General features: G+C 57.6%; 2 protein-coding genes and 1 non-coding gene across 6 annotated transcripts; all 3 read right to left on the bottom strand.

Annotated features, from left to right (window-relative positions):
- Positions 1-250: 250 nt before the first annotated feature.
- Positions 251-11,301, bottom strand: RPL10 (ribosomal protein L10). Of its 4 annotated transcripts, none has more exons than XM_063721001.1 (7): positions 11,064-11,301; positions 2,839-3,316; positions 1,988-2,046; positions 1,788-1,895; positions 1,443-1,581; positions 744-906; positions 450-665 (listed from the first exon to the last, which is right to left on the bottom strand). In XM_063721001.1, the coding sequence occupies exons 2-7, from the start codon at positions 2,859-2,861 to the stop codon at positions 513-515; spliced, it is 645 nt and encodes a 214-aa protein (XP_063577071.1). In that variant the 5' UTR covers positions 2,862-3,316; positions 11,064-11,301; the 3' UTR covers positions 450-512.
- Positions 955-1,089, bottom strand: LOC112131148 (small nucleolar RNA SNORA70). Its single transcript, XR_002913288.1, has one exon. It is a non-coding gene; the product is annotated as a small nucleolar RNA SNORA70 (small nucleolar RNA).
- Positions 11,302-20,299: 8,998 nt separating the features above from the next.
- Positions 20,300-22,784, bottom strand: EMD (emerin). Its single transcript, XM_003779765.4, has 6 exons — positions 22,323-22,784; positions 22,095-22,199; positions 21,870-21,947; positions 21,522-21,655; positions 21,016-21,065; positions 20,300-20,936 (listed from the first exon to the last, which is right to left on the bottom strand). The coding sequence occupies exons 1-6, from the start codon at positions 22,402-22,404 to the stop codon at positions 20,624-20,626; spliced, it is 762 nt and encodes a 253-aa protein (XP_003779813.1). The 5' UTR covers positions 22,405-22,784; the 3' UTR covers positions 20,300-20,623.
- Positions 22,785-27,924: the final 5,140 nt, after the last annotated feature.

Here is a 27,924-nt window from a genome sequence, read left to right as displayed (position 1 = left end):
CGTTGTCTGTTCCGAGGTCTTTTTGTTACAAAGTACCAAAGGTTAGCCTAGACCTTTGGTCAGGTGGTGAGGGCCCTGGGAATGCAGGATCTAGAAGGGGTGGGGGCATGGGGCCCAGGAGGTTGCTAGATAGGAAGTCGGGCAAGTTACAGGTGACATCAGCAGTACCTGGATGATTCCCACCAGAGGAATGGCCAAACCAGACGGGTGAGACCAAACCCAATGTGATGCACACCTACCCTTGCTAAATAAACGTTGCTGCTGGTCAGCCTCTAGCCCACAAGCCCCTCTTGGTCCCCATGTGTTGTAATAAGCAACACAATTGTAGGCTGACCCCAGCCTGGGATTGCAAGGCTTTGCTGCAGCTGTGCTTCATGAAAAGCACTTCAATTGACCCAAAGGTTCCCAGAGAAAGTTCCTTCCCCGTCAAGAATGTAGATACAAAGACATAGGTGGACAGGAAGTAGAATTTATTGGTGAGTATTAAGAGGGGGGCAGCACATTGGAAGCCCTCATGAGTGCAGGGCCCGCCACTTGTCCAGAGGGCCACGATTGGGGATGTACTTGACCCCACAGCCATCTGGGATGAGCCGCTTCTCAGCCACCATGTCTTCAAATTCATCAGCATTGAACTTGGTGAAGCCCCACTTCTTTGAGATGTGGATCTAGGGAGCAATGGAAAGAATTGAGTCAGGAGGCCTGAGGCAAAAAAGGTGGGAGAAGGGGGCTGCAGCACTACGTACCTTCTGGCGGCCAGGAAACTTGAACTTGGCCCTGCGCAGAGCCTCAATCACATGCTCCTTGTTCTGCAGCTTGGTGCGGATGGACATGATAACTTGGCCAATGTGAACCCTGGCCACAGTGCCCTGGGGCTTTCCAAAGGCACCTCGCATGCCTGTTTGGAGCCTACATTGGGGTAGTGCAAGGTCAGAAACATGAACATCCATCGGAAAGGCCTGTCTCCAAGGTCCCTTAGAGCAACCCATACAACCAACAGGCTGCGTACACTACCAAGGAAGCTGCTGTGTGCAGCCATTGCACACTGGGCCCCCATGAGGAAAGGAACTCAGTCGGCTTAATTGGCTGCAGAGCATCCCAAGAACCATTGAAAAGGCGACACTGAGCTCCTCTGCCAGCTTCAACTACCTGCTTGCTGGCAAGATGGTTGTCATCAAGCTAAAAGCAAGAAGAGCTACTCCAATCACAAGTGTTTGCCCTAACCTGTGGGGAAGAGCTTGCTAAGACTTACTCATGCTTGCTTTGTATCCGCAACAGTCCACAGGAAAGGGTCCTGAGTGACCACTGAAAGTCACTTGCCAGCCTGGCTTTTCTAGTAGCCATAGTGGCTGAGTCACTGGGGCCACCTCTATGCTCTGATGCAATAATGCAAGCCTAATAATGTAGAGACTCCAACTGCCTTAAAAAGCCCAGACCAAGCTCACCTGTCAGCCCCAGCACAGGACAACATCTTGTTGATGCGGATGACGTGGAAGGGGTGGAGCCTCACCCGGATATGGAAGCCATCTTTGCCACAACTTTTTACCATGTACTTATTGGCACAAATTCGGGCAGCCTCCAGGGCTAAGTAGGGAGAAGAAAAGCAGCAGTGAGAGAAGATAATAGAGAAACATTCACCACGACTATCTCCAGCTCGAGGGAAATGTGTTGGCTGAGTTTTGTAAGGCTCATGTTTCATCAACTCCCAATTCCAGTGCAGTGTATGTGGGTGGGGTTGAGGGAGCACGGTGGAAGGACTTGGGGGTGACGAACAAAGAATCCTGCCTTACCTTCAGAGGACAGCTGCTCATATTCATCTGATACCATGTGGCCACAGAGCGGAAACTCATCCACTTTTGCCTTCTTCCGCCCCAGGTCAAAAATGCGAATCTTGGCATCTAAAAAAGGATTGGGTAAGTGTGCAGGGGGTGTCACAGACGGACGCTGAGTTAGTAGAGCCAACCAGTGCAGGGGCTCTTCCACTACTTACCAGGGACACCTCGGCAGAAGCGAGACTTTGGGTACGGCTTGTTCTTACAATATCGGTAACTGCAGGGGAGTGAAAAAACACAGGTTAGGTGACGTTCACAGAAAGCCCAACAGGCACTTTGCCCTTCAAGGAACAACCCAAACGAGGGACGGGAAAAGGGTGGGGAATGCACGTCCACTTCTAAAACGTTTCCATTCGGGGAAATAAACTACAAAGCAACAGTTGGCTGCTGCAACACAGAGAACACCCAAAACTAGAAACACAATAGCCACCACCTTCCGTTACTTTGTCTTACGCTTCCTACAAACACTTTGCAACAAACTTTCCTAGTTAAAAATTCCCTCTTCAAGACACTGCGTACTACAAAATCGCCGCATTATCATTGCACAGCTCAGGTCACCCAATTTAAGACTTTCGGGCACGTGGCACTAAATCCACCTCCGAGCAGAGTGGAAATGCGTCTGGCGCCCCCTGTAGGACACAGGAGTCGGCCGCACCCGTTTTTCCCGGGCTGCCCTTCACGTCCGACAACGCACGCGGAACGTCGCCCGGAAATAAGACAGAGAACGCACACAAAGGCCCCAAGACCGTATGAGCGCCCGAAAATGCGGTGAGCTTGCAGGACACAGGCAGAGATACAAGGAAACCGTCGCTTCCACACCGACATGGGAACTAAGGGACAGTACTATTGCAGTCTAAAAAATAGCCGGGAGGTGTAAAACATAGGGTCAGTTCCCAAGACAGGGCCGCCGCACGGGGGAGGCTCCACCCCACAATTGTTTTCAGCGGCCATAGGCACTTCTTTCCCCGCCCGTTTCCCAGCAGTGAAAGTACATGGATTCAAGACTCACCAACGGGCGGGGCGGCGGCCCATGGCGACACCAGGATCTTCAGTGGCTGCAACGAAAGAGAGAGAGTCGGAACGGAAGACGAGAACAGACCTAAAAGGTGTGAGAACCAGCAGCTGCACTACAAGAGACGACAACTACACTTACTCACCACACCGAAGGGAAAGAGGCGCTCCTCCGCCTGCGCATGGCTTATATAGGCGGTCTGTCTGCGCGCGTAAGAACCATAGAGTCCTGGCGAAGACGGGTGGACGCTCTGTCAGACGTCATGACCATAGACGCAGCCGCTCTTGGCGCTTGCGCCCGGGCGTAGCCCAGCACATGCGCAGATCAGAGAGGTGACCGGGTACCAGGGCCGCGGGCGGCCAGCTGACGAATGGGGCTTCGCCACATGGTCGCGAGAAGTCCGCTTCCGGCTGGCCATCTTGGGCGTAGAACTCTTGCCCTAGGCTTTGCCGTTAACTGTGACAGACGTATATTTCTGAGAGTGGAAAAAAGGAAAGTACCCTAGGTGGGCCTCCCGGCGACCGCGAGAGTGTCCTCGAGCTTGCACGGGTCCCGGACACGCGCTCCGTGCCTCCTTCTAGGCTAGAGGCCCCGGCGGTGAAGCGCCATACAGGGACCTGGGCCCGCGTTCCTTTGTCAACCCGGGAGGCCGGAGGGGGAGACCCATTCCCCTACCGGAGAGACTGGACCAGGCCTTGCTGGGAGCCATGCCCCGTATCCCCGTTTCCTGGAGACCCAGGGTTCGCACATTGCCGCGGGGAAGAGGTCGAGGAGAAATCTCCACGGAGACTCATGGCCTGGGAAACCGGGGGGCATCACTGGCCCCGCTCCGCCCACACTGACCCGTACCGTCCCGACCAGCTGCGTCTCGGGTGCCACCTCCCACGAGCCGCTTTCGCCTGGGCACCGCCCCGCCTCGCCCTTCCCACTTCACTGTGCTCAGAGTCCCTCGGGGTGCGTCTGGGGGTCGTGGGGAAGCAGGGCCGCCCCCACCCGCCCACGGGGCAGCATCCAGGAGAGGTGCGCAGAGCGGGCGGGCGTCCCGGGGGAAGTGGCGTCTGGAGGTATCTGTCCACCATTCTGCAGGTGGGGCGCGGTGGGGTAACAAAGTCTTCCCGTCCTTTGACAGGAAGGACGGGAGGAAATCCTGCTCGAGCGCACCTGTTTTCCAGGATGATATGTCGCTTTTATAAGTGGCTGCAGGTCCCTTTGAGAAAAGCTTGGGATGATTTCTGGGGTGCACTTGCAGCAACGGTGCAAGGTCCTTCCCAGGGGAACCTAGCCTCCCTTTCCATCATGGGACTCTGGATCCCTGCGGTGACTTAGGTCTGGAAACTGGGTTCGAGGCTGTAACACCACTGGGGCAATACAAGTCAGGAACTGCGGCGGAGCGCAGTGGCTCACGCCTGTAATCTCAGCACTTTGAGGGGCAGAGGTGGGCGGACCACTTGAGCCCAGGAATCTGAGACCAGCCTGGACAACATGGCGAAAAACCGCCTCTACAAAAATTAAAAATTAAAAATTGGCCGGGCGCAGTGGCTCACGCCTGTAATTCCAGCACTTTGGGAGGCCAAGGCAGGTGGATCATGAGGTCAGCAGATCGAGACCAGCCTGGCCAACATGGTGAAACCCCGTCTCTACTAAAAATACAAAAATTAGCCGGGCATGCTGGCGGGCGCCTGTAATCCCAGCTGCTCCGGAGGCTGAGGCAGGAGAATCGCTTGAACCCGGGAGGCGGAGGTTGCAGTGAGCCGAGACCACGCCATTACACTCCAGCCTGGGCGACAGAGCGAGACTCCATCTCAAAAAAAAAAAAAAAAAAAAAATTTAAAAATTAGCCAGGTGTGGTGGCACACACTAATCCCAGCTGAGGTGGGAGGATCGCTTGAGCTCAGGAGGCAGAGATTGCAGTGAGCTGAGATCACACCACTGTACTCCAGCCTGGGCGACAGAGCAAGACTGTCTCAAAAAAATTCGTGTATGGCCGGGCGCGGTGGCTCACGCCTGTAATCCCAGCACTTTGGGAGGCCGACACGGGCGGATTACCTGAGGTCAGGAGTTCGAGGGCAACCTGGCCAACATGGTGAAACCCTGTCTACTAAAAATACAAAAATGAGCCGGGTGTGGTGGCACACAACTGTAATTCTAGCTACTCGGGAGGCTGAGGCAGGAGAATTGCTTGAGCCCAGAAGACAGAGGTTGCAGTAAGCTGAGATCATTCCACTGCACTCCAGCCTGGTCTACAGAGAGAAACTATCTCAGAAAAAAAAAAGGGGGGGGGAGGGATAACTTTAGGAGATACACCTAATGCTAAATGACGAGTTAATGGGTGCAGCACACCAGCATGGCACATGTATACATATGTAACTAACCTGCACATTGTGCACATGTACCCTAAAACTTAAAGTATAATAGTAATTTTAAAAAAAATCTGCCTACAGGGTGGGTGCAGTGGCTCACGCCTATAATCCCAGCACTTTGGGAGGCTGAGGTGGGTGGATCAATTGAGGTCAGGAGTTGGAGACCAGCCTGGCCAACATGGTGAAACACCATCTCTACTAAAAATACAAAAAATTAGCCGGGCATGGTGGAACGTGCCTGTAATCTCAGCTACCCGGGGGGCTGAGGCAGGAGAATCTGGCTTGAACCTGGGAGGTGGAGGTTTGAGTGAGCCAAGATCACACCACTGCACTCCAGCCTGGGACCACAGAGCAAGACTCTTCTGTCTCAGAAAAAAAGAAAAACAAAAAAGAAATTCCACCTACAGTCTCCTCACTCTCTAGTGGGTGTTAAAATGAACTTTCTGCAGCCAGTTTGGGCAGAGGGAGGATACTGCCTAATCCTGGGTGCCCCCTAGAAGGTTGTGCAGGCTGTTCTCTGCACAAGGACACCTTCCTGGGGAGCGAGAGGGCTGAAATCCCTCCCGCGTCCTCGCCTCCAGCCGAGTACCTGCCCCGAGAGCAGAGTGCCTCTTGCTGATCCGCACATAAGCCTGCAGGGGTGGGTGGGGGCCCTGGAGCCCAGACAGGCACCAAAGAATCTTGCAGCCCTACAACGTGAGGACAGGGGAACTGTCGGAGTTCCACCTGTTGGCTCCTCTCCCTCCTGACCTTCCCACGGGAATCCTTCCAATACATGAACCGTTGGCTCAAAGAAATTGAAGTGGGTTTCTCCATTGCTACCTTCGCCATCTAGGACTCCGTTGTCTTTTTTTTTTTTTTTTCTGAGATGGAGTTTCACTCTTGTTGCCCAGGCTGGAGTGCAATGCCACGATCTCGGCCCACCGCAACCTCTGCCTCCCGGGTTCAAGCCATTCTCCTGCCTCAGCCTCCCGAGTAGCTGGGATCACAGGCATGTGCCACCATGCCTCGCTTATTTTGTATTTTTAGTAGAGACAGGGTTTCTCCATGTGGGTCAGGCTGGTCTCAAACTCCTGACCTCAGGTGATCTGCCCACCTCAGCTTCCCAATGTGCTGGAATTACAGGTGTGAGCCACCACGCCCGGCTTTTTTTTTTTTTTTTAAATTGAGACAGGGTCTTGCTCCATTGCCCAGACTGGAATGCAGTGGCACGATCAACACTCACTGCAGCCTCGAACTCCTGGGCTCCAGAGATGTTCCTACCTCAGCCTCCCAATCAGCTGGGACTACAGGCACACGCCACCATGCCTGGATAACTTTTTTTTTCTTTTGTAGAGATGGGGCCTTGTTAGGTTACCCAGAATGGTCTTGAACTGCTGGAGCCAAGTGATCCTCTTGCCCTAACCCTAACCCAAAGTGCTGGGATTACAGGCAGGAGCCAACGTGCCTGGCCAGACTCCATGGTCTCTTACCCGGACCAGGGCGATGGCCCCACCCAGGCCCTCAGAACTGTGGGATGAGCTGTTTGCTTATGGCTCACCCACGAGAAAGAAACTCCCGGAAGGAAGGGACCACGTCTGGAGCGCTCCAGCTCCAGGCCCCAGACTGCAGGTATCCCTTGCCAACAGAGCTGAGGCCAGCAGGGGAAACCATTCCTGCTGCCTGGACTAAGAATGAGATCCTCTTGAAAAAAAACAGTGCTGAGAAGTGGGCTCTTCCCATCATGCCACCAGAGTCCCAGGAAGCCAGGGATGTAGGTGTCTAATGGTCCCGGACATGATGATGGGAAACTTCACGTGGAGAAGAAAATGCCCAAGAATGACTGAAACTGTCTGCAAGGTCCTGCTAAGGGAGCTGGCAGGTGCACCAGGTATGGGGAGATGCAAAGCAAGGAGCCCACTGCATTGTTCCCTGGAAGGACGAGTGCACAGGAGACCACAGATGCCTGCGCATTGAGCGGGAGTATGGCAGTGCCATCATGGGGGAAAGGCTGTGTGTGACAAATGGTATGGAGGAGACTGACTGTCCCTTAGAAAATGGGAAAGGAGCCAGGCGCGGTGGCTCACGCCTGTCATCCCAGCACTTTGGGAGGTCGAGGCGGCGGGGATCACTTGAGGTCAGGAGTTGAAGACCAGCCTGCCCAACATGGTGAAACCCCGTCTCTACTAAAAACACAAAAACTAGCTGGGCGTGGTGGCTCACGCCTGTAATCCCAGCTACTCGGTAGGCTGAGGTGGGAGAATTGCTTAAACCCAGGAGGTGAATGTTGCAGTGAGCCGAGATTGTGCCACTACACTCCAGCCTGGGCGACAGAGTGAGACTCTTTCTTAAAAAAGAAGAAAAAAATAAAATAAAACAACAAACGTAACGAAACGAAGCATCCATGCTCTTGAACCCAGCGATCCCACCCCTTGATACCTCAGCAAGAGCAATTCTCCCTGCTCGCTACGGCCACATTCCGTGCCATGGCCTTCGTGGCATGGTTTGTGGCACACAAGGAGCTGAAGCCCTCAAGTGATCCTCCCACCTCAGCCTCTGGAGTAACTAGGACTACAGGCATGTGCCACCACACCAGCTAATTTTATTTTTTTGTAGAGACGAGGTCTCGCCCTGTTGCCCAGGCTGGTCTCCTATTCCTGGCTTCAAGCGATCTGCCTGTCTCGGCCTCCCAAAGTGCTTGGACGACAGGCGTGAGCCATCGCCCTGCACCTGTGGATTTTTTGTGTGTATGGTTTTGCCCACCATAACTGTCCCTGTGCTGCATTCCTATTCTGCTGACTGCTTCCGTCATTCAACAGGGTTTCTTAGCTCTTTGTCTGTGGCCCTGGAGACATACAGTTGACTCCTGTGCTCCTGCAGAGGATTTCAGAACTTGGATGCAACACATTTGATCATTCCCACCCTGAGTGATGCAACCCCAGGACTTCAGCTCCTTGTGTGCCACAAACCATGCCACGAAGGCCATGGCACGGAATGTGGCCGTAGCGAGCAGGGAGAATTGCTCTTGCTGAGTTATCAAGGGGTGGGATCGCTGGGTTCAAGAGCATTGATGCTTCGTTTTGTTATGTTTGTTGTTTTATTTTATTTTTTTCTTCTTTTTTAAGAAACAGTCTCACTCTGTCACCCAGGCTGGAGTGCAGTGGCACAATCTCGGCTCACTGCAACATTCACCTCCTGGGTTTAAGCAATTCTTCTACCTCAGCCTACCGAGTAGCTGGGACTGAAGGCGCGTGCCACCATGCCCGACTAATTTTTGTATTAATTATCAATTGAGGTGGGACATCAAGGCTGCTCTGAGCTATGATCACACCACTGCACTCCAGCCTGGGTGACAAAGCGAGGCCCTGTCTCAAAAAACTAAAATACAATTGAACAAACACATTCCAAATGACACCACATTTTAAATGACCCCTTTGGGAGGGAGGGGAACAGGACTAAGAAACAGGGAAGAAGAAAAAAGAGAAAAGCTACAGTTCTCCCATCTAATTTTCAGACACCTAAAAAGCTGTTAGCCCAAAAGGTGCTGGTGAGGCTGTGGGTAAACACTGAGGGTACAATGTGAGGGATGGACAGTATCAAAGGTAGGGTCTTTTGGGGAGGCAATTCCCTAGTGTCTCTTACAATTTTAAATGCAGGCCACACAAGGTGGGACACATCTGTAAAACCAGCACTTTGAGAGGCCAAGGAGGGAGGACTGGAGCCCAGGGGTTCAAGACCAGCCTGGGCAACACAGTGAGACCCTGTCTGTACAAAAAGTTTTCTAAAAAAGCCAGGGATGCTGGCACACACTTGTGGTCCCAGCAGCTCAGGAGGCTGAAATAGGAAGGTCACTTGAGCCCAGGAGGTTGAGGCGGTGGTGAGCTGTGATCGAGCCACTCCACTCCAGCCTGAGCGACAGAGATCCTGTCTAAAAAAAAAAAAAAAAAATTTAATGTACATATATCTCGACCCAGCAATTCCAGTTACAGGTAATTATCCTAGAGACAGATGGATGCACGTTCAAGGCTGTGTTCATAGTAAATGCAAGGTAGAAATAATAATGCTTTAAAAGTACATCAAATGGAGGCCTGGTGCAGTGGCGTATGCCTGTAATCCCAGCTACTCGGGAGGCTGAGGCAGGAGAATCACTTGAGCCCAGGAGGTGGAGGTTGCGGTGAGCTGAGATCGCGCCATTGCACTCCAGCCTGGGCAACAAGAGTGAAACTCTGTCTCAAAAAAAAAAAAAAAAAAAAAAGTTTAAAGTACATCAGGCCAGGTGCGGTGGCTCATGCCTGTAATCCCAGCACTTTGGGAGGCCGAGGCGGGTGCATCACTGAGGTCAGGAATTTGAGACCAGCCTGACCAACCCAGGTGAGAGGTGAGAGGATCCCTTCAGCCTGGGAGGCAAAGGTTGCAATGAGCCGAGATGGTGCCATTGCACTCAGCCTGGGCGACAGAGTGAGATTCTATCTATCTCAAAAACAAAAAAGTTGAAATTATAAAAAAGCTAAAAACAAAAAACAAAAAACAGAAAATCACTACAAAATGTGTAGCATAACGGTTTTTTTTTTTTTTTTTTTCAGACGGAGTCTCACTGTGTCACCCAGGCTGGAGTGCAGTGGTGTGATCTCGGCTTGCTGCAACCTCCACCTCCCGGGTTCAAGCGATTCTTCTGCCTCAGCCTCCCGAATAGCTGGCACACGCCACCACGCCCAGCTAATTTTTGTATTCTTAGTAGAAATGAGGTTTCACCATATTAGCCAGTCTGGTCTCGAACTCCTGACCTCGTGATCCACCCGCCTCAGCCTCCCAAAGTGCTGGGATTACAGGCGTGAGCCACCGCGCCAGGCCGCATAATGGGTCTTAACTTGGTTAATTAACGTGAGTGATTGCACAGAAAAATAGTATAAATAACTTTATACTTTTTTATACATGGGATAACTTGCTTCAAGTTGTTTCAAAAACCTTTTTTTTTTTTTTTTTTTTTTTTTTTTGAGACAGAATCTTGCTCTATCACCCAGGCTGGAGTGCCGTGGTGCGATCTCGGCTCAGTGCAACCTCTGCCCCCTGGGTTCAAGCGATTCTCTTGCCTCGGCCTCCTGAGTAGTTGGGATTATAGGCGAGGGCGGCACCACGCCCGGCTAATTTTGTATTTTTATTAGAGACGGAGTTTCACTATGTTGGTCAGGCTGGTCTCAAACTCCTGACCTCAAACGATCCCCCCGCCTCGGCCTCCCAAAGTGCTGGGATCACAGGCGTGAGCCACCGCGCCCGGCCTCAAACACCTCTCAATGATTCGCTTGAGTATGTGTAAAGTGATGCACAGGCCACCCTGAAGACTTTGGTGGTTTCTACTGAAACTACACATCAAGCTGGGCGCGGCGGCCAGTGCCCGGTGCCCAGAATCCCCGCAAATCCCAGCACTTTGTGAGGCTGGGGTGGATCACCTGAGCCCAGGAATCCCAGACCAACCTGGGCGAAAAAGCGAGACCCCATCTCTACAAAAAAGTAAAAAATTAGCCGGACATGGTGGTGGCGTGCGCCTGTAGTCCCAGCTACATGGAAGGCTGAGGCTGGAGGTTGAAGCCCTCGCTGGGGTGGAGAGGTCAAGTCTGTAGTGAGCCCTCATCGCGCCACTGCACTCCAGACTGCGTGCAGAGTGAGACCCTGACTCAAAAAGAAAGAAAAGGAAAGAAAGGAAGAAAGGAAGAAAGAAAGAGAATTACAAATAAAGCTACACATCCACTTCTACACTTCTGCGTGGACTCGAGCGTTCAAGATGGGCGTGGCAACCCGATGACAGGAAACCCTACACGTGCGTGCTCCCAGCAGGCTCCTCCGTGAGGGCCACCAGCCACGGGAAACCACGACCTTGTCCCTCACCAGCAAAAGCTCAGCCTGCGGCTCCGCGAGCGTGGACCGTTCCGTGGCCATGAGCGGGAAGAACCACGGGCCCCCGCCAAGGGCTGGGATGGATCTCGCGGGCGGGAGGCGGAGGGTACTCGGCCCACCCCAGCGGAAGACACCGCGTGGGTCCGCTGAGATAACGCTCCGCGGTGATAGACTCCACGACTCCCGGAGCAGAGCCCTGGCTGCGCTGCACCGCGGGAGGGAGGGGCTGCGTCTACTGCGGGGCCACGAGAGAGGGAGGGAGGGGCCGGGGCCGGGGCCGGGGCCGGGGCGGGACAGGAACCCGCGCAAGCGCGGAAATGCCCACGGCCGCGCCCTCCGCGGCTACACCCGGGCCGCCCTCGGAGGGCACGGACGTCGCGCCGCGCTCCCGGGGCGCTTCACTTGCGCCCACGGCCGACGCCCCGGCAGCGGCGGGCAGGTGCCACGACCTCTGGACGTTTCTCGCCCCTTCTCGGGAACGGAACGCTTAGAGAAGCGCAGGTCCACACCCAAAACACAAGGCGGCACTGTTACGTGTGCACCGGCGACTCTGCGGCCAGGGCCCTGGGTCTCGCCCCGGGAACGCCTAGGAGCCTGAGAGCGCCGCGCCACACCCGGCAGGGCCGCAGCGGCGCGCACGCGACGGGGTGTCGTCCACTGGGCAGCAGGAACGTCAGTCAAGGGCGAGGGGCGGGAATTCCGTGCAATCTGAGCATGGTCATTGGCGAGGACAGGCGAAGAGGAGGACGGATAGGCGGGGAGGGGCGGGGCTTCCTGTGGGCGCCTGGCGCTTACGAGGAGCGACCGAAGCGGAGGCGGGGAGCGAGGCAGCTGTGGGCCCCGGCGGGCGGAGACTAGGGCTGTCCCTCCACGCCCCGCCCCGCCCCCGCCTCGGCACCGCCTTCCGCGCCCGCGAGTCCTGGGCCGGCCCTGCGGGGCGTGCGCCGAGTCCCCTTCCTTTGCAGACCGGTGGTCACTGTCCTCCCGCGGGGACGAGGCGGACAGGCGTCCCCTGAGATCAGGGCCCGAGAAGCCCCGTGAGCCGCTCTCGCCTCGGCGCCGTCGAGGGGCCGCCCCGCCCTTCCCACTCCACTGTGCTGCGAAAGTGCCTCGGGGCGCGTCTGGGGGGTCGTGGGGAAGCAGGGCCGCCCCCACCCGCCCACCCGGCAGCGTCCAGGGAGAGGTGGGCAGAGCGGGGCGGGCGGGCGGCCGTCCTGGGGGAAGTGGCGTCTGGAGGTGTCTGTGCACCATTCCGCGGTGGCGCGCGGTGGGGTAACAAAGTCTTCCCCGTCCCTTGACAGCGGTGGCCGCCGGGGAGGGAATCCTGCTCTGCTGCGGGCGGTCGTGGGCTGGGGCGCTTCCTGGCCTGTCTCCTGGGGGAGGTAGGAAAGGCGAGCCCCGCAGAGAAGGCGGTGGCTTCTCTCGACGTGGGTGCCAACAGGAGCCATCCCTCCAGCCGGTCTTCCCGCGGGAGGGTGCCTGGGAACACCCGCAGGGTTGGTTCCAGCACCCATGGGACCGCTGGGTCCAGCCCAGTGTTTCCGGGGAAGCCCCGCCTTACCCGCCAACCTTCCCGCAGCGGGAGGGTTCCCAGCTCCTGGTGATGCTGCTCAGGCGGCTCCCCGCAGCGCCACCACCCACCCCCGGGAGCCGGCCGCTGGGTTTGGCCCGTCCGCCCTGGTTCCTCTTTGCTGGGCTCCGAGGCGCGGCGGGACTTCTCCGCGGCAGCTCTGGCGACCCAGCATCTCTTTGCCCTGGGATCAGACGGGCTCCCAAGGAATTGCATCCCGGTGGAGAAGACGCTTCCTTCCCTCTCCCTTCCTCTCCTCCGCCCCCTTTTGCTCTCTTGTCCTTGCACTTTGCCTTGTCCGTGTGTCCGGCTCTGTGTGTGTGTGTGACTGACGCGAGCCCTTAGTCACCTCTTGCTACTATTTTCTCCCCTTGTTATCACTTGTCTCTTGACTGTGTGGTTTGCGGGTTGTGCTTGGTCACAGAGGGGATTTTAGTTTTCGTGTCATCAGAATCTCCAGGCTTTCCTGATGGCTTCTGGGGGTTCTTGTCGGTTTGTTTCCTTCTGGCTCACGCCGTGTCTTGCCCCCTGGACGCTGGACACCAGTTCCGACTACTGGGTAACAGACGACTTCACGTTTCGGTCCTTCCCCACCTAGCACTCGTCTCACCCCCCCCCAGGGTTCTGAGGGACAGGCTCTGGGAGGGCTCTCGGGGAGCCAGGACTGTGGCTCAGGGTCCCTCTCAGGCTGCGGTCAGGTGTCCACTGGGGCCCAGCCATCCTATCTGACTGGGTGGGGAGCCCTCGTGATGACTCTCCCTCTGGAGGCTGTGGCAGGAGGCCTCAGTTCCTCCCCACCGGGCCTCCTCCCCGGGGCTGCTCGGCTTCCCCCGGACCTGCAATCCAATCGAACCAGCAGGAGAGGGCGCCCCAGACCCGGCCACAGTCTCTTCATGGCCTGGTCTCCTAAGTGACTCGCCTCGCCTCCGCTGTGGTTTTTATTGGTCTCACAGGTCCACCCTGGAACGTGCTGGAGAGGGCGCCGCGCTCAGGGTGGAGGCTGTTCCTGAGTGCTGCGAGTCAGAAGCACCCTTGCACGTGTAGACCTGCGTCCGCTGCTGGAGATCCCGAGCGGGCCGCCTCAGGAACATGTCCTTGGTGTCAGCGGGAGCAGCAGGCCACCTCCTGGGGCTGACACTGGCCGGGGCCTGCATTTCTGAGGGCGGGGCGTGCTTTGACATCCTGAAAGGGTTGCAAAACCCATCACAGAGAACCCCAAGAAGGGAGACTCTGCCACCGAGACCCCGTGTGCCCCGCAGGGTCTGCGCCGTGTGCTCTCTGGCTCTTCATGGAAGCCTTTCCCAGCCCTGGTCGGGGAGCCCCGGTCCAACATCCCCAGGAGCCGGCGGGAAGCCCGTTCTGGTCTCCGCAGCCCCTTCTGCATGGCATGAGTGCCCCACGCCAGGCCTGGGTGGCAGGATGTGCCCCCCCACCTCCAATGCCCCCCTCCCAGGGTCTCATTCCTGCCCCTGTCCCCTCTCTGCCCCAGGTGGGGTGACCTCTCTCTGCAGACAGGGGAGGCCTCTCCTCCCCGCATGCAGCCCTGAAGGGGAGGGGCCGGGGCAGGGAGGGGGTGTGCCGCGTCTTCATGGTAAAGGCAGAGCAGCTCCTTTTTTCCGTGATGTGTCAGGTTGCCGGATACTGGGCTCCGGTCCCTGGCCTGGAGGGTGGGATGTGGAGGGCCAGGTGGGTCCTGGAAGGAGCTTTCCACTGGGGCCCCAGGAGGACCTTGGCGTCTCGTTTCCCTGGAGACGTGCCCCATCCTTCCCACTGGGACTGGCAAGTGACTTGCTGATGACGCTCTCCGTGGCTCTGAATTTGTCACAGAGTTTCCGTGGGCGGTGAGTGCTTTTCCTGTTGGCCCGCGCCGCCTCTGGGCAATGCGGGGGCCCTTGGTGACAGCTCCTGGCCCCTTCCAAAGCCGCCTGGCCCTTCTTGAACCCGACGAGAGCAGGTTGCCGGGCCTTCCCTGAGGAATGTGTTCCTGGCAGGTGGGGACAGCCCCTCCCCCAGGGTGTCGGGTACAGGGTCCTGGGGTGCTTCAGGACACGGTCAGGCCCACCGACCCCCCACACTCCTGGGCCACCTGCCTGCTGGCTGTCCTCTGTGACCCTCTCTCCCCTGAGCCGAGGTGCCGGCCCGGTCCCGCGGGAAGAACAGTGAGGAGGGCCGGCTCTCCCTGCTATGGGGGCCTCGGGGACCTGGACGGGGACTGTGTCCTCCCTCCCCGGGCTGCCCGGCGCCCTCGCTCAGGGAGTGCTCTCCTAGCGGCCTGTTCGGCAGATGGGCACAGTCACGACAGCAGCCAGACCCTGTCCCGGCCCATGCACCCACCTGGACGGATCGGTGCCCTCCTGGACTTACTGGCTCCATTGAGGGTCCCAAAGGAGCTGCCCCAGAGCACCCTAGGGGGTCTCCGGACCCCTCGGCCCGCAGCAGCTACCAGCAGCCCAGGCAGGACCCAGGGGCTTCCGGGCACAGAGGCGCCGCTCCCTGGCTCGTGAGCCCAGGGCCTCTCCAGCCGTCCCCTGTTGGGGACCTCCACTCCTGCTCTGGATCAAGGTCCTGCCCCCAGGGAGAGCTGGTGCCTTCGGGGGAGCGGGCCCTGGTTGCAGTTGGAGAGTGGGTCCAGGGATGGTGTTCTTCTTGGCTGCCGCCCTGCCTCCTGGGGGCCTCCCCAGACCACCGGCTGCTGTCAGCTGGGGCTGAGGGGTCCTGTGGCCTAGGGGGCATCCCGGTTTGGGAGTGCCCTGCCCTGGACACTGTGTCCAGGAAGGATACATGCTCACCCTTTGTTGGGGGCCACGCACAGGGTGAGGGGGCACTCGGCCCCACCACCCCTGTCTCTGGGAGCCCTGGCTGGGTACGGCCCCTCTTCCGAGAGATACTGCCCGGGACTGGTGCCGCCTGCCTCGGGCCTGCCCCCCACGCAGCTGGGGACCCTGGCGGGGCACCTCCTGCCAGCCACCTGCTGCTGTCCTAGCCTCAGCCGGGCCCTGCAAGCTGTCCATGTGCCTGGGACACCCGGTCCCTCTGCGAATGTTTGCAAACACCCCTGCCCCCACAGGCATGTCTGGGGGCCTCTCTGGGCCTTTGTGTGCCGAGTTGGGCGTGGGTGGTGGCGGGGGTCTTTCCATAGTCACCTACTTCCTGTCCTCCTCGGCCCAGGTCCAGCGGTGCCCTGTCTGCTCGGTTTCCAGCCTGAGCCCTTTCCTGAGCTGGCCCGGTCCCCTAAGCTTCTGCAGCAGGTTCCCAGGTCCACCCCGAGGGACTCCTGGCCAGTGTTCCCAACAGTGTCTGAGTGCTGGCCTCAGTCCCTGGCCATAGATTTTGGGGAACCCCGCTCTGAGGGGCCGTTGCTTCCCTTTCCTCTCCAGGTCCCCTCCCAGTTTCCTCGGAGAGCGGGGATGGGGCTCTTGGGAGGCAGAAGGGAGGGTTGGGGTGCAGAGGTGTGGCTTGGGGGAGGGAAGGTCAACTGGGCTACCGCCCCTCCCTGCCCTCCCTGGACTCAGTCCAGACACAACCTGCGGGTTGGAGGCCTGCACACCCTTTATCTCCTCCTAGTAGCTTGGCGGGTCCTCCTGGGTCTTCCTCAGTGTGTCTGGGTCCCCAGGCCATAGGCCCCAGCAGGGTGGGGGCCCGTGCTCTGCTCTTGTTTTTGCTCCTACTTGCCCGCCCTTCCGGGGGAGGCCCCTGGCCAGGACCATGCCAGTCTCTTTCCCTGCTGCCTGCCTGCCTGCCCGGGTGGCCTCCAGCTCACCACCCTGTGAGGCCTGTGGCCTCCCGCCAGGGCTGTCCTCAGGGGCCTGGATCCCCCTAGTTTATCTTCTGCCCTTGCCGCCCCACATGTGTCCCTGCAGCCTGGGGACGATCGGCAGGTTTGGGGGACCGGTGCCCTTGGTTCACCTAGCCCAGCCCTAGGGCGGTTCCCCCGGTGGCCCTGCCAGGCATAGGGCTCGAGAGAGGATGTGATGGAGCAGGCACAGGGAGGGGGCGGGAGACTCTGGGTGACTCGGGACAGGAGGGAGTGCCCCAGAGGTTCAGAATCCTGGGCACACAGTGGGCTGAGCGGACAAGTTGCAGCCTCGGGGGGACCTCCCGTCCTTCTCACTGGCACTGCATCTTTCTGGGCCTACCTCTGCTGCCTCACACCCCTGTTCAGCTGGTGGCTTCTAGAGGCTTCCAGAGTGTGCTTGACCCCTTTGCCTCTATGCCGTTGGGCCCAGGGGGAGCAGTAGAGTGGCTGGGGCTGGGGGTGGGACTTCCCCTTTCTGTGTCTTGCTTGCCCCGTGTCTCCCAGTGAGTGGCCGCCCTGAGCCTGGGGCCAGCAGCCCAGCCCCAGGTGGAAGTCAGGCAGGGTTCCTCTCCCGTTTTCCTTTCCTTTATGCCATCAGAGTCAGGAGTGTGCCATGCTTATGAAGCCACAGGTTCTACAACCCTGACACTCTCTTCTTGAAAGTGGCAGCGGCCCAGCAGACACCCTTCGTACCTCCACCTCAGCTGAGGGTCAAGGCAAATGTCCTTCTTGGCCAGTCTTGGCGCTGTCACCTCTTTTGGACCTGTCTGGGGCCGAGGTCAAGGGTCTTGCCAGGACCATGGATTCTGGACCCTGGCCCTGCAGTCCCTCTCCAGTCTCCTTCTCCACTGGCTGCCTCCACACCCTCCCAGCCCCCTCAGGTGGTTCTCCTTCCTGGTCTGGCAGGGCCTGGTGGTAGCGGAGGAAAAAAATCCAGTATCTTCTTGGACAGTGCCCAGAGTGGCCTCTCGCTGGGACCTTGGGCAGCTGCTGCCCCCTGCTGTATGTCTGAGCATGGCTGGAGCCCTGCGGGGGACCCCAGATTCTTTGGGAACTTTTGAAAGTGGGGCCACAGTGGTCTCTCAGAGCTCTAGAGAACATTTAAGAGGAGGCCTGGAGGCTCTTGAGGCCCATGGAACCTTCCTAATCCTTCTGTTCCGGTTGGGGCACCCAGTGCACTTGGATGTGTCCAGAATAGTCAGGATCCTTCATGAGGTTCGACAGATCACAGGGTGGCGTTGGCAGAGCCCTGAGGAGCCCTGGAATGGGGAGGGAGTACTCCAAGACCCATGGAGCCCTGGGGATTGTTGACCAAGCCCAAGTGGGAGGCCTCAGGAATCCAGGGGAAGCTCAGGGAGGTGGTGGGAGCAGAGCCCTGAGGAAGGCCGTGAGCCCTCAGGAGCAGGGAGTCTAGCAGCCCTTTTCATTCCCTGGGGAACTGGGGTGGGGACTCCGGGAGCCCTCTTCCATCTAATCTTGGGAGCTCTTTTGGAATGAATGAAAAGGCGCAAGCTACGTCAGGGGTGGCCGCTGTTCCTTCCTTCCCTCACGCCAGACACCACAGTGGTTGCCAAGTACACCCAGCTACCTCCTCTTTACTCCTCACCTGGAACAGATCCAGTACTTGACCTAAGGCCTAGAAAGCACCATTTTGTCCCGATACCTGGATATCTTTTTCTTCCTTGGGATGCCCCAAGCCCAGCTCCACATCCCCCATCTCCCTGACACCAGCTATTACTCCAGAGCTTTGGGATGTCAACCTTGCCACCACCCCAGGTCCCATATAGGTTCCTGCTCAGCCCCATCTGCCTCTGTCCAGCCACACTGGGCTGTAGTCCAGCCCCAATCCCGTGTAGTGAGTGCTTCCTGGGGGAACTGGACGGAGGTGAATTCGGTTCTTCCTGTTAGTGTACTTGGTTTTTATCAGTTGCTGAAACAGGAGGCTCTGTCACTGCGTCCTTCTAGGGTCCTGGCAGTAGCAACCTGTTTGTTCTGCCCCCCACGTACAGGCTCATTAATGGGACCATCGAGTCCCTAAGGTGGACCTGTGAGGAGGTGGCATCCCCTGCCCATGCCTACCACCCGCCATGGACCATCCAGGTCTCGCCTGCTGCAGGGCCAGCCATCAGTCCGTTGCATTGGGCTTGGGATGGTGAGGGGCAGAGGGCAGGGGCTTGGGGAATCCACACAGCAAGTGGCTGGGCACTGGGGGGTGAGCCAGGTAAGAGGAGCTTATAGCAATCAAACAAGAAAGGCTGAAACTCTGAGTGGTAAGAAAATTAGAAGTGATTCACTCTTTTCTGCATGTTTTCAACACACAAGGACCATGCACTATTTTAGGACCAAAAATATACTTGAGGAGAGACTACGATGCAGCCAAGATAAATGGTCAGGAGTAGCCAGGGAGAGTCCCAGCCCCAGCCCTGCCTCCACGAATGCATGTGCAGGCACTGCATGGGAGCTGTGCCAAGTGTGGGAGGCTGGGCTGTCCCACTACCTGCAGCAAGGAGCCAAAAGCGAGGGTGACTAATGCCAGCACCCCACCCCTTGCTGGGCCTCTGCTTCCCACCTGCCCGTGTGCAGTGGATGGCAGCCCCTCTGTGCTTTCCCGCCCTCTGCCGGCAGCATAGAGCCAGGCGTGCACAGCAACACATGGCACTGTCTTGGGTTTTAGTACCCACTTTCCACTTAAAAAAATATATGTAGACTGGGCACGGTGGCTCACACATGTAATCCCAGCACTTTGGGAGGCCAAAGTGGGTGGATCACGAGGTCAGGAGATCGAGACCATCCTGGCCAACATGGTGAAACCCTGTCTCTACTAAAATACAAAGCAATAGCCGTGCATAGTGGTGCACACCTGTAGTCCCAGCTACTCAGGAGACTGAGGGAGGGGAATTGCTTGGACTCAGGAGGCAGAGGTTGCGGTGAGCTGAGATTGCACCACTGCACTCCAGCCTAGCGACAGACAGACTACATCTCAAAAAAATAAATAAATATATAATATATATAGTAAACTTTGGCTGGGCACAGTGGCTCATACCTGTAATCCCAGCACTTTGGGAGGCCAAGATGGGTGGATCACCTGAGGTCAGGAGTTCGAGACCAGCCTGACCAATATGGTGAAACCCCGTCTCTACTAAAAATACAAAAATTAGCCAGGTATGGTGGCGTGCGACTGTACTCCCAGCTACTAGGGAGGCTGAGACAGAAGAATTGCTTGAACCCGGAGGCAGAGGTTGCAGTGAGCCAAGATTGTGCCATTGCACTCCAGCCTGGGTGACAGAGCATGACTCCATCTCAAAAAATAAAATTATATATATATACTTTGAAGATTATGAAATACATACCCAGGGCAGAAAACCTGGGAGCTAAGTAAGAATATAGGCAGGTGAATTCCATCACCCAGGGATGATGGGGCATTTCAGCCTTTGGAGCTTTTCTCCCATGTTAAACAAGCAGCAGTTCCAGGAGCTGAGAATGATGTGCCAGAGACGCCTCATTTTCTTTCCATCCCCATGCCCTTGGACACTGAGGTGGACTTCAGCTTTTCCCAGTTAAAACACCCGCAGACTGCTGGTAGCGTGCATGCAGCTTTGCCTGAATTTCCAAGTGGGTTCTCCGTGTACACCTTGTTGTACCACGATTATATGTATAAGCAGTTACATGTGCTTTGGGGAATGAGTTAGGGAATAAAACTCCCAAACAAAACACAAACATCTCTGGGTAGCATTTGATTCCTATCCCCAGACCAAAGCAAAAATGCGGACCCAACAAAGCCAGATTGCAATCCTCGAGCCCCAAGACGCAGAGGCCCTTGCCATGGGAGCCCAACCCTCTCCTCCAGGAAGAGCCAACGCATTACAAATAAACGGGGCTTTTATTGTGTGTCCACAAAAACAAAGTCAGGGTGGCCTTTGGTTAATCCCCCCCCAACAAGATGACAAAAGGAGGAATGCATATCAACAAGATGACAAAGAGGACCATGGAGGGCCTGAGTCTGCTGCCTCCCTGGTGGGACAAGGCAGGGGGAGCAAGCACTACTCTGGGCTAGGCCCAGCGCCCCCCAAGCAAAAACACATAAAAGCCCCTGCCCCTGCCCCCGCCCCCACCCCCACTGCTAAGGCAGTCAGCCAGGACTTCCCCAAAGACCTGGCTCTGAAGCCCAGACCCTTGCGGCTCCCTCTAGAAGGGGTTGCCTTCTTCAGCCTGCATGAAGTGGTAAATGAAGAAGAGGACGATCACAAAGACCAGGAAAAGCAGCAGCTGGCCCCAGAGCGGGACCTGGCGATCCTGGCCCAGCCCAGCCCCAGGAGCATGGTTTTCAGGCCGGATGGCACGGCGGGTGAGCCATGAAGACGATGATGAGGAGGACATAAAAGAGGTGGAGGAGGAAGTAGGATAATAAGACAGGTCCAGGGAGCTCCTGGAGGCTGAAACAGGGCGGTAGTGCGTGATGCTCTGGTAGGCACTGTCCCGGCCATACATGGGGCGTTCCCTGAGGCAAAAGAGGGGAGCAAGTGGGCCAGGAGCCTGGGCCCAGAACCAGCCCGTCCCTGGGCTTCCCCACTACGTACCTATCCTTGCACTCCTCTTCAGAAGAAGACAAAAGATCTTCATCACGCACCTGCAGAAGAGAGTCAGGGTGAGGGGACTGGCTGGCAGGGCCACCATGCCCTGTCATGTCCCTCAGTCCAAACTTTCCCAGCCGGTCCCCTCTGACCTTTGGTTAGAGGCCAGGGACCCACACCCTCCTGAATGGCTCTGGGTGTTCAGCCTTTTATCCATGGGGCCTTGCCACTTGTGCTCATGCCCCAGCATCCCCTTTTGCCCCCAGGACTCTCAGGAAGAGTTTGAGCCTAGATCCCAGACCAGGGTGCAGGGCGCATCCTATGTGCTCTAGTCACATAGTTCTGATGGCTCCCCAAAGTAGGACCCTGACCAAACAGGTGTCTGCTGAGCCAGAGTCTCCCCGGAGGCCCAAGAGCCACCATTTGTACCCAGTGCCCCCCTGGATTTATCCAAACACAGCCGCGATCCCCTAGGTTGTACCCAAGAACAGGACGCCTGCCAGCCAGCTCACCTGGTGGTGGAAAGCGTCAGCATCTGGGAATGAAGTCACTGACTGGCGGACGGCCCTGGACGGGCTTGCAGACTCGGGCTCCCCATAAGTCCTGGTAGTGAAGTAGCTCTCTTCATAGTAGTCGTCATTGTAGCCTTGGGAAGGGGGGCAGCGGTAGCAGAGGGGGCATCGGTGTGCCCCGCCTGGCCCGATGGCCCTAATCTGAATCCTATTTCGGGACCTGTAACAGTTTCTCCCTCCTAAGGCTGCTGGAGTGGTTGGGACTGAGGTCTCAGGTCCTCCCTGTGAGCGGGGTCCCTGACGCAGTCGGGTGAAGGTGCCAGCGTGCCCACCCAACCCCTGCCTTACCCTTGCTCTGGTAGAGTAAAGCGTCCTCTTTCTTGGGAAGATCATACATATTTGCATTCCCTCTAGTCGAATTCAAGTCTGGATTGAAAGGAGGAGACAGAACTGTTTGCCTCCCCAGACTTCCCTCCCCTTTCTCCAGTGCCGCTCTTGACCGGCGCCCCTGCCACACCCTCGCGACCCCATCCTCCCCGCGTCCCAGGCCGTCCCCACAGGCGAGGCTCTCACCAGAGAAGCTATAAGAGGAAGCGGCGGACGAGCTGGGGGGCGAGAGCCGCCGCCTCTGGGTCTCGTACTCGAAGATCTTCTTCTCGTAAAGCCTACGAGTTGATCCTGGCCGGACACGGGGCGGTCAGGGCCGCGGGCCGGGGAAGGGGCGCGGGGAGGGCAGCGGGGAGGTCGCGAGGCGGAGCACGAGGAGGGGGCCCGGAAGGGGTCCCGCCCGCCGCTGCGTACCTACTACAGGCCCGTGCGGGATGTTGTACCGGCGCAGCAAGGTGGTCAGCTCGGTATCCGAAAGATCTGCGTAGTTGTCCATGGCGGGTGCGGGCTCAGGCGGAGGCCTGGCGGCGGCCCGGGCCTACCAAAACCGGCCGAGCAACGGCTACCGAGGAGCACGGCGGGGGCGGCACGAGCGCATCGGGAGCGGCCGCGCTCGCGTCACAGCCGAATCGTTGTCGCGTCACAGCCGAATCGTTGTCGCGTCACAGCCGAATCGTTGTCGCGTCACAGCCGCTGGCTCCGCAGGCTGCGCGCGCTGCGCGGGGCGGGACCTAACCGCGGGAGTAGCCGGCACAGACCAGCCTTGCCCTGAGAGCTGGGAAGCGGGGGCCGCGAGCCCAAACGTCATCAACGCGCGGATTGGCTAGCGGCGGAGAGGGCGGGCCCCGCCCGGGAGTCAGGGCGGTGGGAACCGGTCTCGCGGTGGGAGCGAGCGGGGCCGCAAGCCCATATGTCACAAGCACGGGGATTGGCTAGTGATGGAGGGGGTGGGGCCCGCGCGGGCGCGGAGCAAAAGGTCTCGCGGTGGGAGCGAGCGGGGCCGCGAGCCCATACGTCACAAAAACGGGGATTGGCTAGCGATGGAGGGGGCGGGGCCCGCGCGGGCGCGGGGCAGAAGGTCTCGCGGTGGGAGCGAGCGGCACTGCGAGCCCATACGTCACTAATGCATGGATTGGCTAGCGGCATAGGGGGCGGGGCCCGCGCGAGAGTCAGGGCAATGCAAACCGGTATCGCAGTGGGAGCAGGCGGGGCTGCGGGCCCAAAAGTCACAAACGCACAGATTGGCTAGCGGCAGGGGGCGGGGCCCGCGCGGGAGTCAGGGCGATGCGGCTGGGAGCCGAGACGTCACCCTGTGGCGTGCTTCAGCCAGTGGGGTGAGAGGGGTGGGGCCTGCGCGCGAGGGACCCGGGACGTGCGAGCGGGCGAAGTCGGCGCTTGGGGTGGCTCTGGTCCCTAACTCACTTGGGCTTCGCCCGATCCCTGCACATCCCTACTCCCCGCCGTCGTCCCCCTTCCCCGGGCCCCAGAGCCTAGGGTTCCCCGGCCGCATCCAGGTCGGCTGCCCCAGCAGCGGCGGGAAGGGCCCGGACCCTAACAGAGCGCGGGCCCCGGGCCAGGCGCTGCCGAGGGCGCTTTGTGTGCGCATCGCCCGGGAAGCGGCTGCAGGGCAAGGCCCGCGCCTACGCGATCCCCGCAGACCCCCTGCCATGGGCCCGCCTTCCCAGTCTGCGGGGCTCTCGCCCGCGCACATGTGCCTGCTGCTTGCCACCGCCTACCTCTCTGCTTCCCTTCCTCCTCCCTCGCTCCACCCGGGAGGAAATGGGGAACTGGGCCAGGAGGGCGCTGGCACTCCAGAAGCAAGCAGACTTCGAAGGGGCCCGGGCATGCCGACGGGCACGCCAGTGGGCGCGGGCAGAGGGCGCCGTGCGATGCGTGCAGAGACGACGTGTGCCCGCCTAACCCTTCATGCCTTCATTCACCCGGGGCACTGGGGGGAGCTGAAGTGGGGCGTCCTCTCCTGTCGGAATGGTCCCTGAGCGCAGCGTGGCTAGGCAGGGGGCAGACGTGGGTGGCCAGCTATAGAAGGCTGCCAAGGCCTGCTCAGGAGCCTGGACTGTGGCTAGGATTCCCAGGGCCTTGATCAGATATGGGCAGTCTCATGGAGAAGAGAAAGGAGGTGACAGTCATATTCTCTTTTTTTTTTTTTTTTTTTTTGAGACAGAGTCTCACTCTGTCACCCAGGCTGGAGTGCAGTGGCGCGATCTTGGCTCTCTGTAGCCTCCACCTTCCGGGTTCAAGTGATTCTCCTGTCTCAGCCTCCCGAGTAGCTGGGAGTACAGTCACATGCCACCATGCCTGGCTTTGTATTTTTAGTATTTAGTATTTGTATTTTTAGTAGAAACAGGATTTCACCATGTTGGCCAGGCTGGTCTCGAGCTCCTGACCTCAAGTGATCAACCCGGCTCGGGTTCCCAAAGTGCTGGGATTACAGGCATGAGCCACCGCGCCTGGCTGTGACATTCACATTCTAAACAAAGCCAGCTGAGGGTGTATGGAATCAACTAGTGTGCCCCTCACTGGGTAGGCTCCAAACTGGGAGCATGAAGAGGTGACATGCCATCTGTGGTTTCACACATGAGGGCTGGTGACAAGGGAAGAAGAGGGTAGGGCTCCGGTCCAGAATGGCTGGCCCGGCTGGTGAGGGTCACAGACCAGTCATCCATGGAGGTTTGCCCATGGGGTGGGAAGAGGTAGACACCTGAGGGAGTAATGAGGAGATGGGGCCCTGTTTTGACCACACACAAAGATCCTAACAAAGAGGAATCACTGTTGGCAAGGCCCCACTCTGTCCCCAGCAATATGGAAGGAAGTGTGGGTCCATGAAGACAGTGCCTGGCAGTGTGCAGCAGGAGAGCCTTGGGTAGCGCAGGGGTTTGCACCTCATCTTTCAGAGCTGAGGGGACAGATGGCAATTTGGACTCTGGGCTGCTCAGAGGCTGCCTCGTGGATTTTTTAGTTTTGACAAAATCAGATTCCCCAGCACCTCTGCAAGCCTTCTGCAATCCTGGCCCCTCTCCCAGAGGCCTCTGTGTACTAAGTGCTGCTCCATCCTCCCCCATGCCACCCCTCCCCATACGGATCCAAGCTGTTTCCTTATGAGGTCAAGGAATTCTAGATTTGCCTTCTCCCTAAGGAGCACCCCCCCCCCCACCCGTTCTGTACCTGCCTCGGCACTCTGTCTTTTATGTCCCACCCCTTTGCCCCACAATCAGGTCCCACCACAGATGGCACCAGGAAGCTGAACTGTGATGGTCCCCCTGCACCCACCCTGTGGGTACCTGGAGCCTAAGTCCAGCCCCATTGCAGTGCAGCTCCACTCCAGACCACTGGAAGCCAGGCAGGCTCCTGAGCAGCAGAGCCTCCATCTTACACAGGGAGAGTCAGGACCCTGCGATCAGGGGTGACTTGTCCAAGAGCCCTGAGTACAGCAATTAATTCATGGAACATTCCCCCACCAGTACCTGGTCCCTGGGGGTGATGACCTGGACAGCCTCAGAGAGTTTCCCGTCAAGGGTAGGGTGGGATTTGCAGTCGTCAGAGGGTCTGGGAAGGTCGTGTACAGGAAAATCTGAGGGCCTCAGGGGGTTCTTCCCGGGAAGTGCAGGCAGAGGAGACATCGGGGTGCAACCAATTCTAAGTCAAGAATAAGAAAACTGAGTTGCTCCTTAAGGATGGAATGGCTTGCAAGCAGTATATGCTGTATAACTTACAATCCCAACATGATTGAGTTACGAGGAAAAAATATCAACATGGAAACATTCCTCAGTGTCTATGACAAGTAGATGATTGTTCACTGAGCTGTTAACATTATTTTTTATTTGTATTTTTATTTTTATCTTTATTATTTTTTTCCAAGACAGAGTCTAGCTCTGTCGCCCAGGCTGGAGTGCAGTGGCGCAATCTCAGCTCGCTGCAACCTCCGCCTCCCGGGTTCACGCGATTCTCCTGTCTCAGCCTCCCGAGTAGCTGGGATTACAGGCGCCTGCCACCATGCCCAGCTAATTTTTGTATTTTTAGTAGAGACCAGGTTTCACTGTGTTGACCAGGCTGGTCTCAAACTCCTGACCTTGTGATCCACCTGCCTCGGCCTCCCAAAGTGCTGGGATCCACCACGCCCGGGCTTTTTTTTTTTTTTTTTTTTTTTTTGAGACGGAGTCTCACTCTATCACCCAGGTTGGAGTGCAGTGACGTGATCTCGATCACTGCAACCTCTGCCGCCCGGGTTCATGCGATTCTCCTGCCTCAGCCTCCCGAGTAGCTGGGATTACAGGCGCCTGCCACTGCGCCCGGCTAGTTTTTATATTTTTAGTAGAGACGGGGTTTCACCATCTTGGCCAGGCTGGTCTTGAACTCCTGACCTCGTGATCCACCCACTTCGGCCTCCCAAAGTGCTGGGATTACAGGCATGAGCCACCGCACGTGGCCTTTTTTTTAATGTTTAGTGACAGGGTTTCACTGTGTGACCCAGGCTGGAGTGTACTGGTGAAATTATAGCTCACTGCAGCCTCAAACTCCCGGGCTTAAACGATCCTCCCACCTGTCTCCTGAGCAGCTGAGACTACTGGTGCACGTCACCACGCCCAGCTAATTTTTATATTTTTGGTAGAGATAGTGTCTTGCTGTGTTGCCCAGGTTGGTCTCAAACTCCTGGGCTCAATTAATCCACCTGCCTCAGCTTCCCACAGTGCTAGGATTATAGGCATGAGCCACCACGCCCTGCCAATGTTTTCTTTAAGATCAGAATCTTCTTAGTAGTAAACAAACTTAACTTTCACGTCCCCCTGAGTGGTCCTGTTTTTGCTGCCCACCCCAGGCCAGACCTGGCAGCACCTGATCCATGGCAGTCAGGTTCATCCCAGGGCTTGGAGCCCTGCAGTCCCATCCCGGGACCCTGCCTGAGGTAGGCGCCCAGCAAACACCTGCAACAACCTGTTGCCCCCACCCCAGGAAACAGAATCCTGGCTTGGGACAGACACCAGGGGCTGTGACTGTGGGTGGCTCCTTGGAGAACGTGGCCTTGGGCCTGGGCCTTTCCACCTGGGGTGCGCTTGGCTCCCCCAGACTCAGACACGCAGGATCCTTGTGATTGGGCCTAGACATGAGCCCTGCAGACCCTGTGGGCGCTGGAGGCGACTCCCCTCGAAGTCCTCCCTCCCCCAGGGCCTGGCGGCCCTCGCGGGCGGTGAGCTTGTTACTGTTGGTGTAGCTGGTTGGAGATTCAGCCTTTGCAGCAGGAATGGAGCCAATTTCAGTTCTCTGACATCTTCAACATAAGCAGAAAATGTCTTTAATTTCTTATGATCTTCACAAAGAATGGCTGGTGCTATAGAAACCTTTGTCCCCAGTGCAACCTGGAAAAAGTAGACACAAAGAACTGCTTGTGTTTAGAAGGTGTGTGTCAGGGAGCGGTGCAGGAGTGGAAAGAGAGGGTTCAAATACAGCGGGGGTCTTGAGATGCAGCCAAGCAGCCACTACCTCTTTCATGCTCCCTCCACCTGTTACGGTGCCTGTGGGTGGGCGGGATTCCCTCCTCGAAGGATAGCTTTGGCTGTGAACCGCAGCACAGATACCTTGCGGTCCTGAGCTCAGGTTTCTCATCTAGGAAGTGGCTTCCCCAGCGGGGCACACACACTGGATGGAGCGGCTGGAGACGAGCCCCTGGGCCTGACTGTTGGGAGGTTTCCGCGGGGCATCGGGTGTGAAATGTCATTGCCAGCAGAGGCAGCAAGACCTAGAGGGCAACCAGTGCCTTGCCACAGTGTTAAACTGGGGATTGCAGAACTAAATTAGCAGGTGCGAGCAGACTCCCTTCCTCCCTCCCTCCCTCCCTCCCTCCTTTCCGCCCTTCCCTCTTTGGAATAGAATAGAAAATAGCAGCCTAGTCTTTGTTTCAGGTCTATGTGTCTGTGTGTGTGTGTGTGCTGGCTCACAGTGTCAACTGTAATTCTTATTGGGGGTTGTGGGCAAGATGTTACAACGGCACTGCTTTATGCGG

The sequence above is a fragment of the Pongo abelii genome, chromosome X (assembly GCF_028885655.2).
Source record: "Pongo abelii isolate AG06213 chromosome X, NHGRI_mPonAbe1-v2.0_pri, whole genome shotgun sequence".
NCBI classification, from domain to species: Eukaryota; Metazoa; Chordata; class Mammalia; order Primates; family Hominidae; genus Pongo; species Pongo abelii.
The sequence above is the reverse complement of the archived record's forward strand: the minus strand, read 5'-3'. Positions and strand labels throughout refer to the sequence as shown.

Excerpts from the sequence above, each read along its gene's own strand:
- EMD (XM_003779765.4), bottom strand. The coding sequence starts at position 22,404 with ATGGACAACTACGCAGATCTTTCGGATACCGAGCTGACCACCTTGCTG. Across the intron at positions 21,656-21,869 it reads TTTACTCTACCAGAGCAAGG|GCTACAATGACGACTACTAT; the intron begins GTAAGGCAGGGG and ends CCCCTTCCCAAG. Across the intron at positions 20,937-21,015 it reads GAAGAGGAGTGCAAGGATAG|GGAACGCCCCATGTATGGCC; the intron begins GTACGTAGTGGG and ends CTTTTGCCTCAG.
- RPL10 (XM_054544050.1), bottom strand. The coding sequence starts at position 2,861 with ATGGGCCGCCGCCCCGCCCGTTG. Across the intron at positions 1,896-1,987 it reads CTTCTGCCGAGGTGTCCCTG|ATGCCAAGATTCGCATTTTT; the intron begins GTAAGTAGTGGA and ends ATCCTTTTTTAG. Across the intron at positions 666-1,442 it reads TCCTGTGCTGGGGCTGACAG|ATCCACATCTCAAAGAAGTG; the intron begins GTGAGCTTGGTC and ends ATTGCTCCCTAG.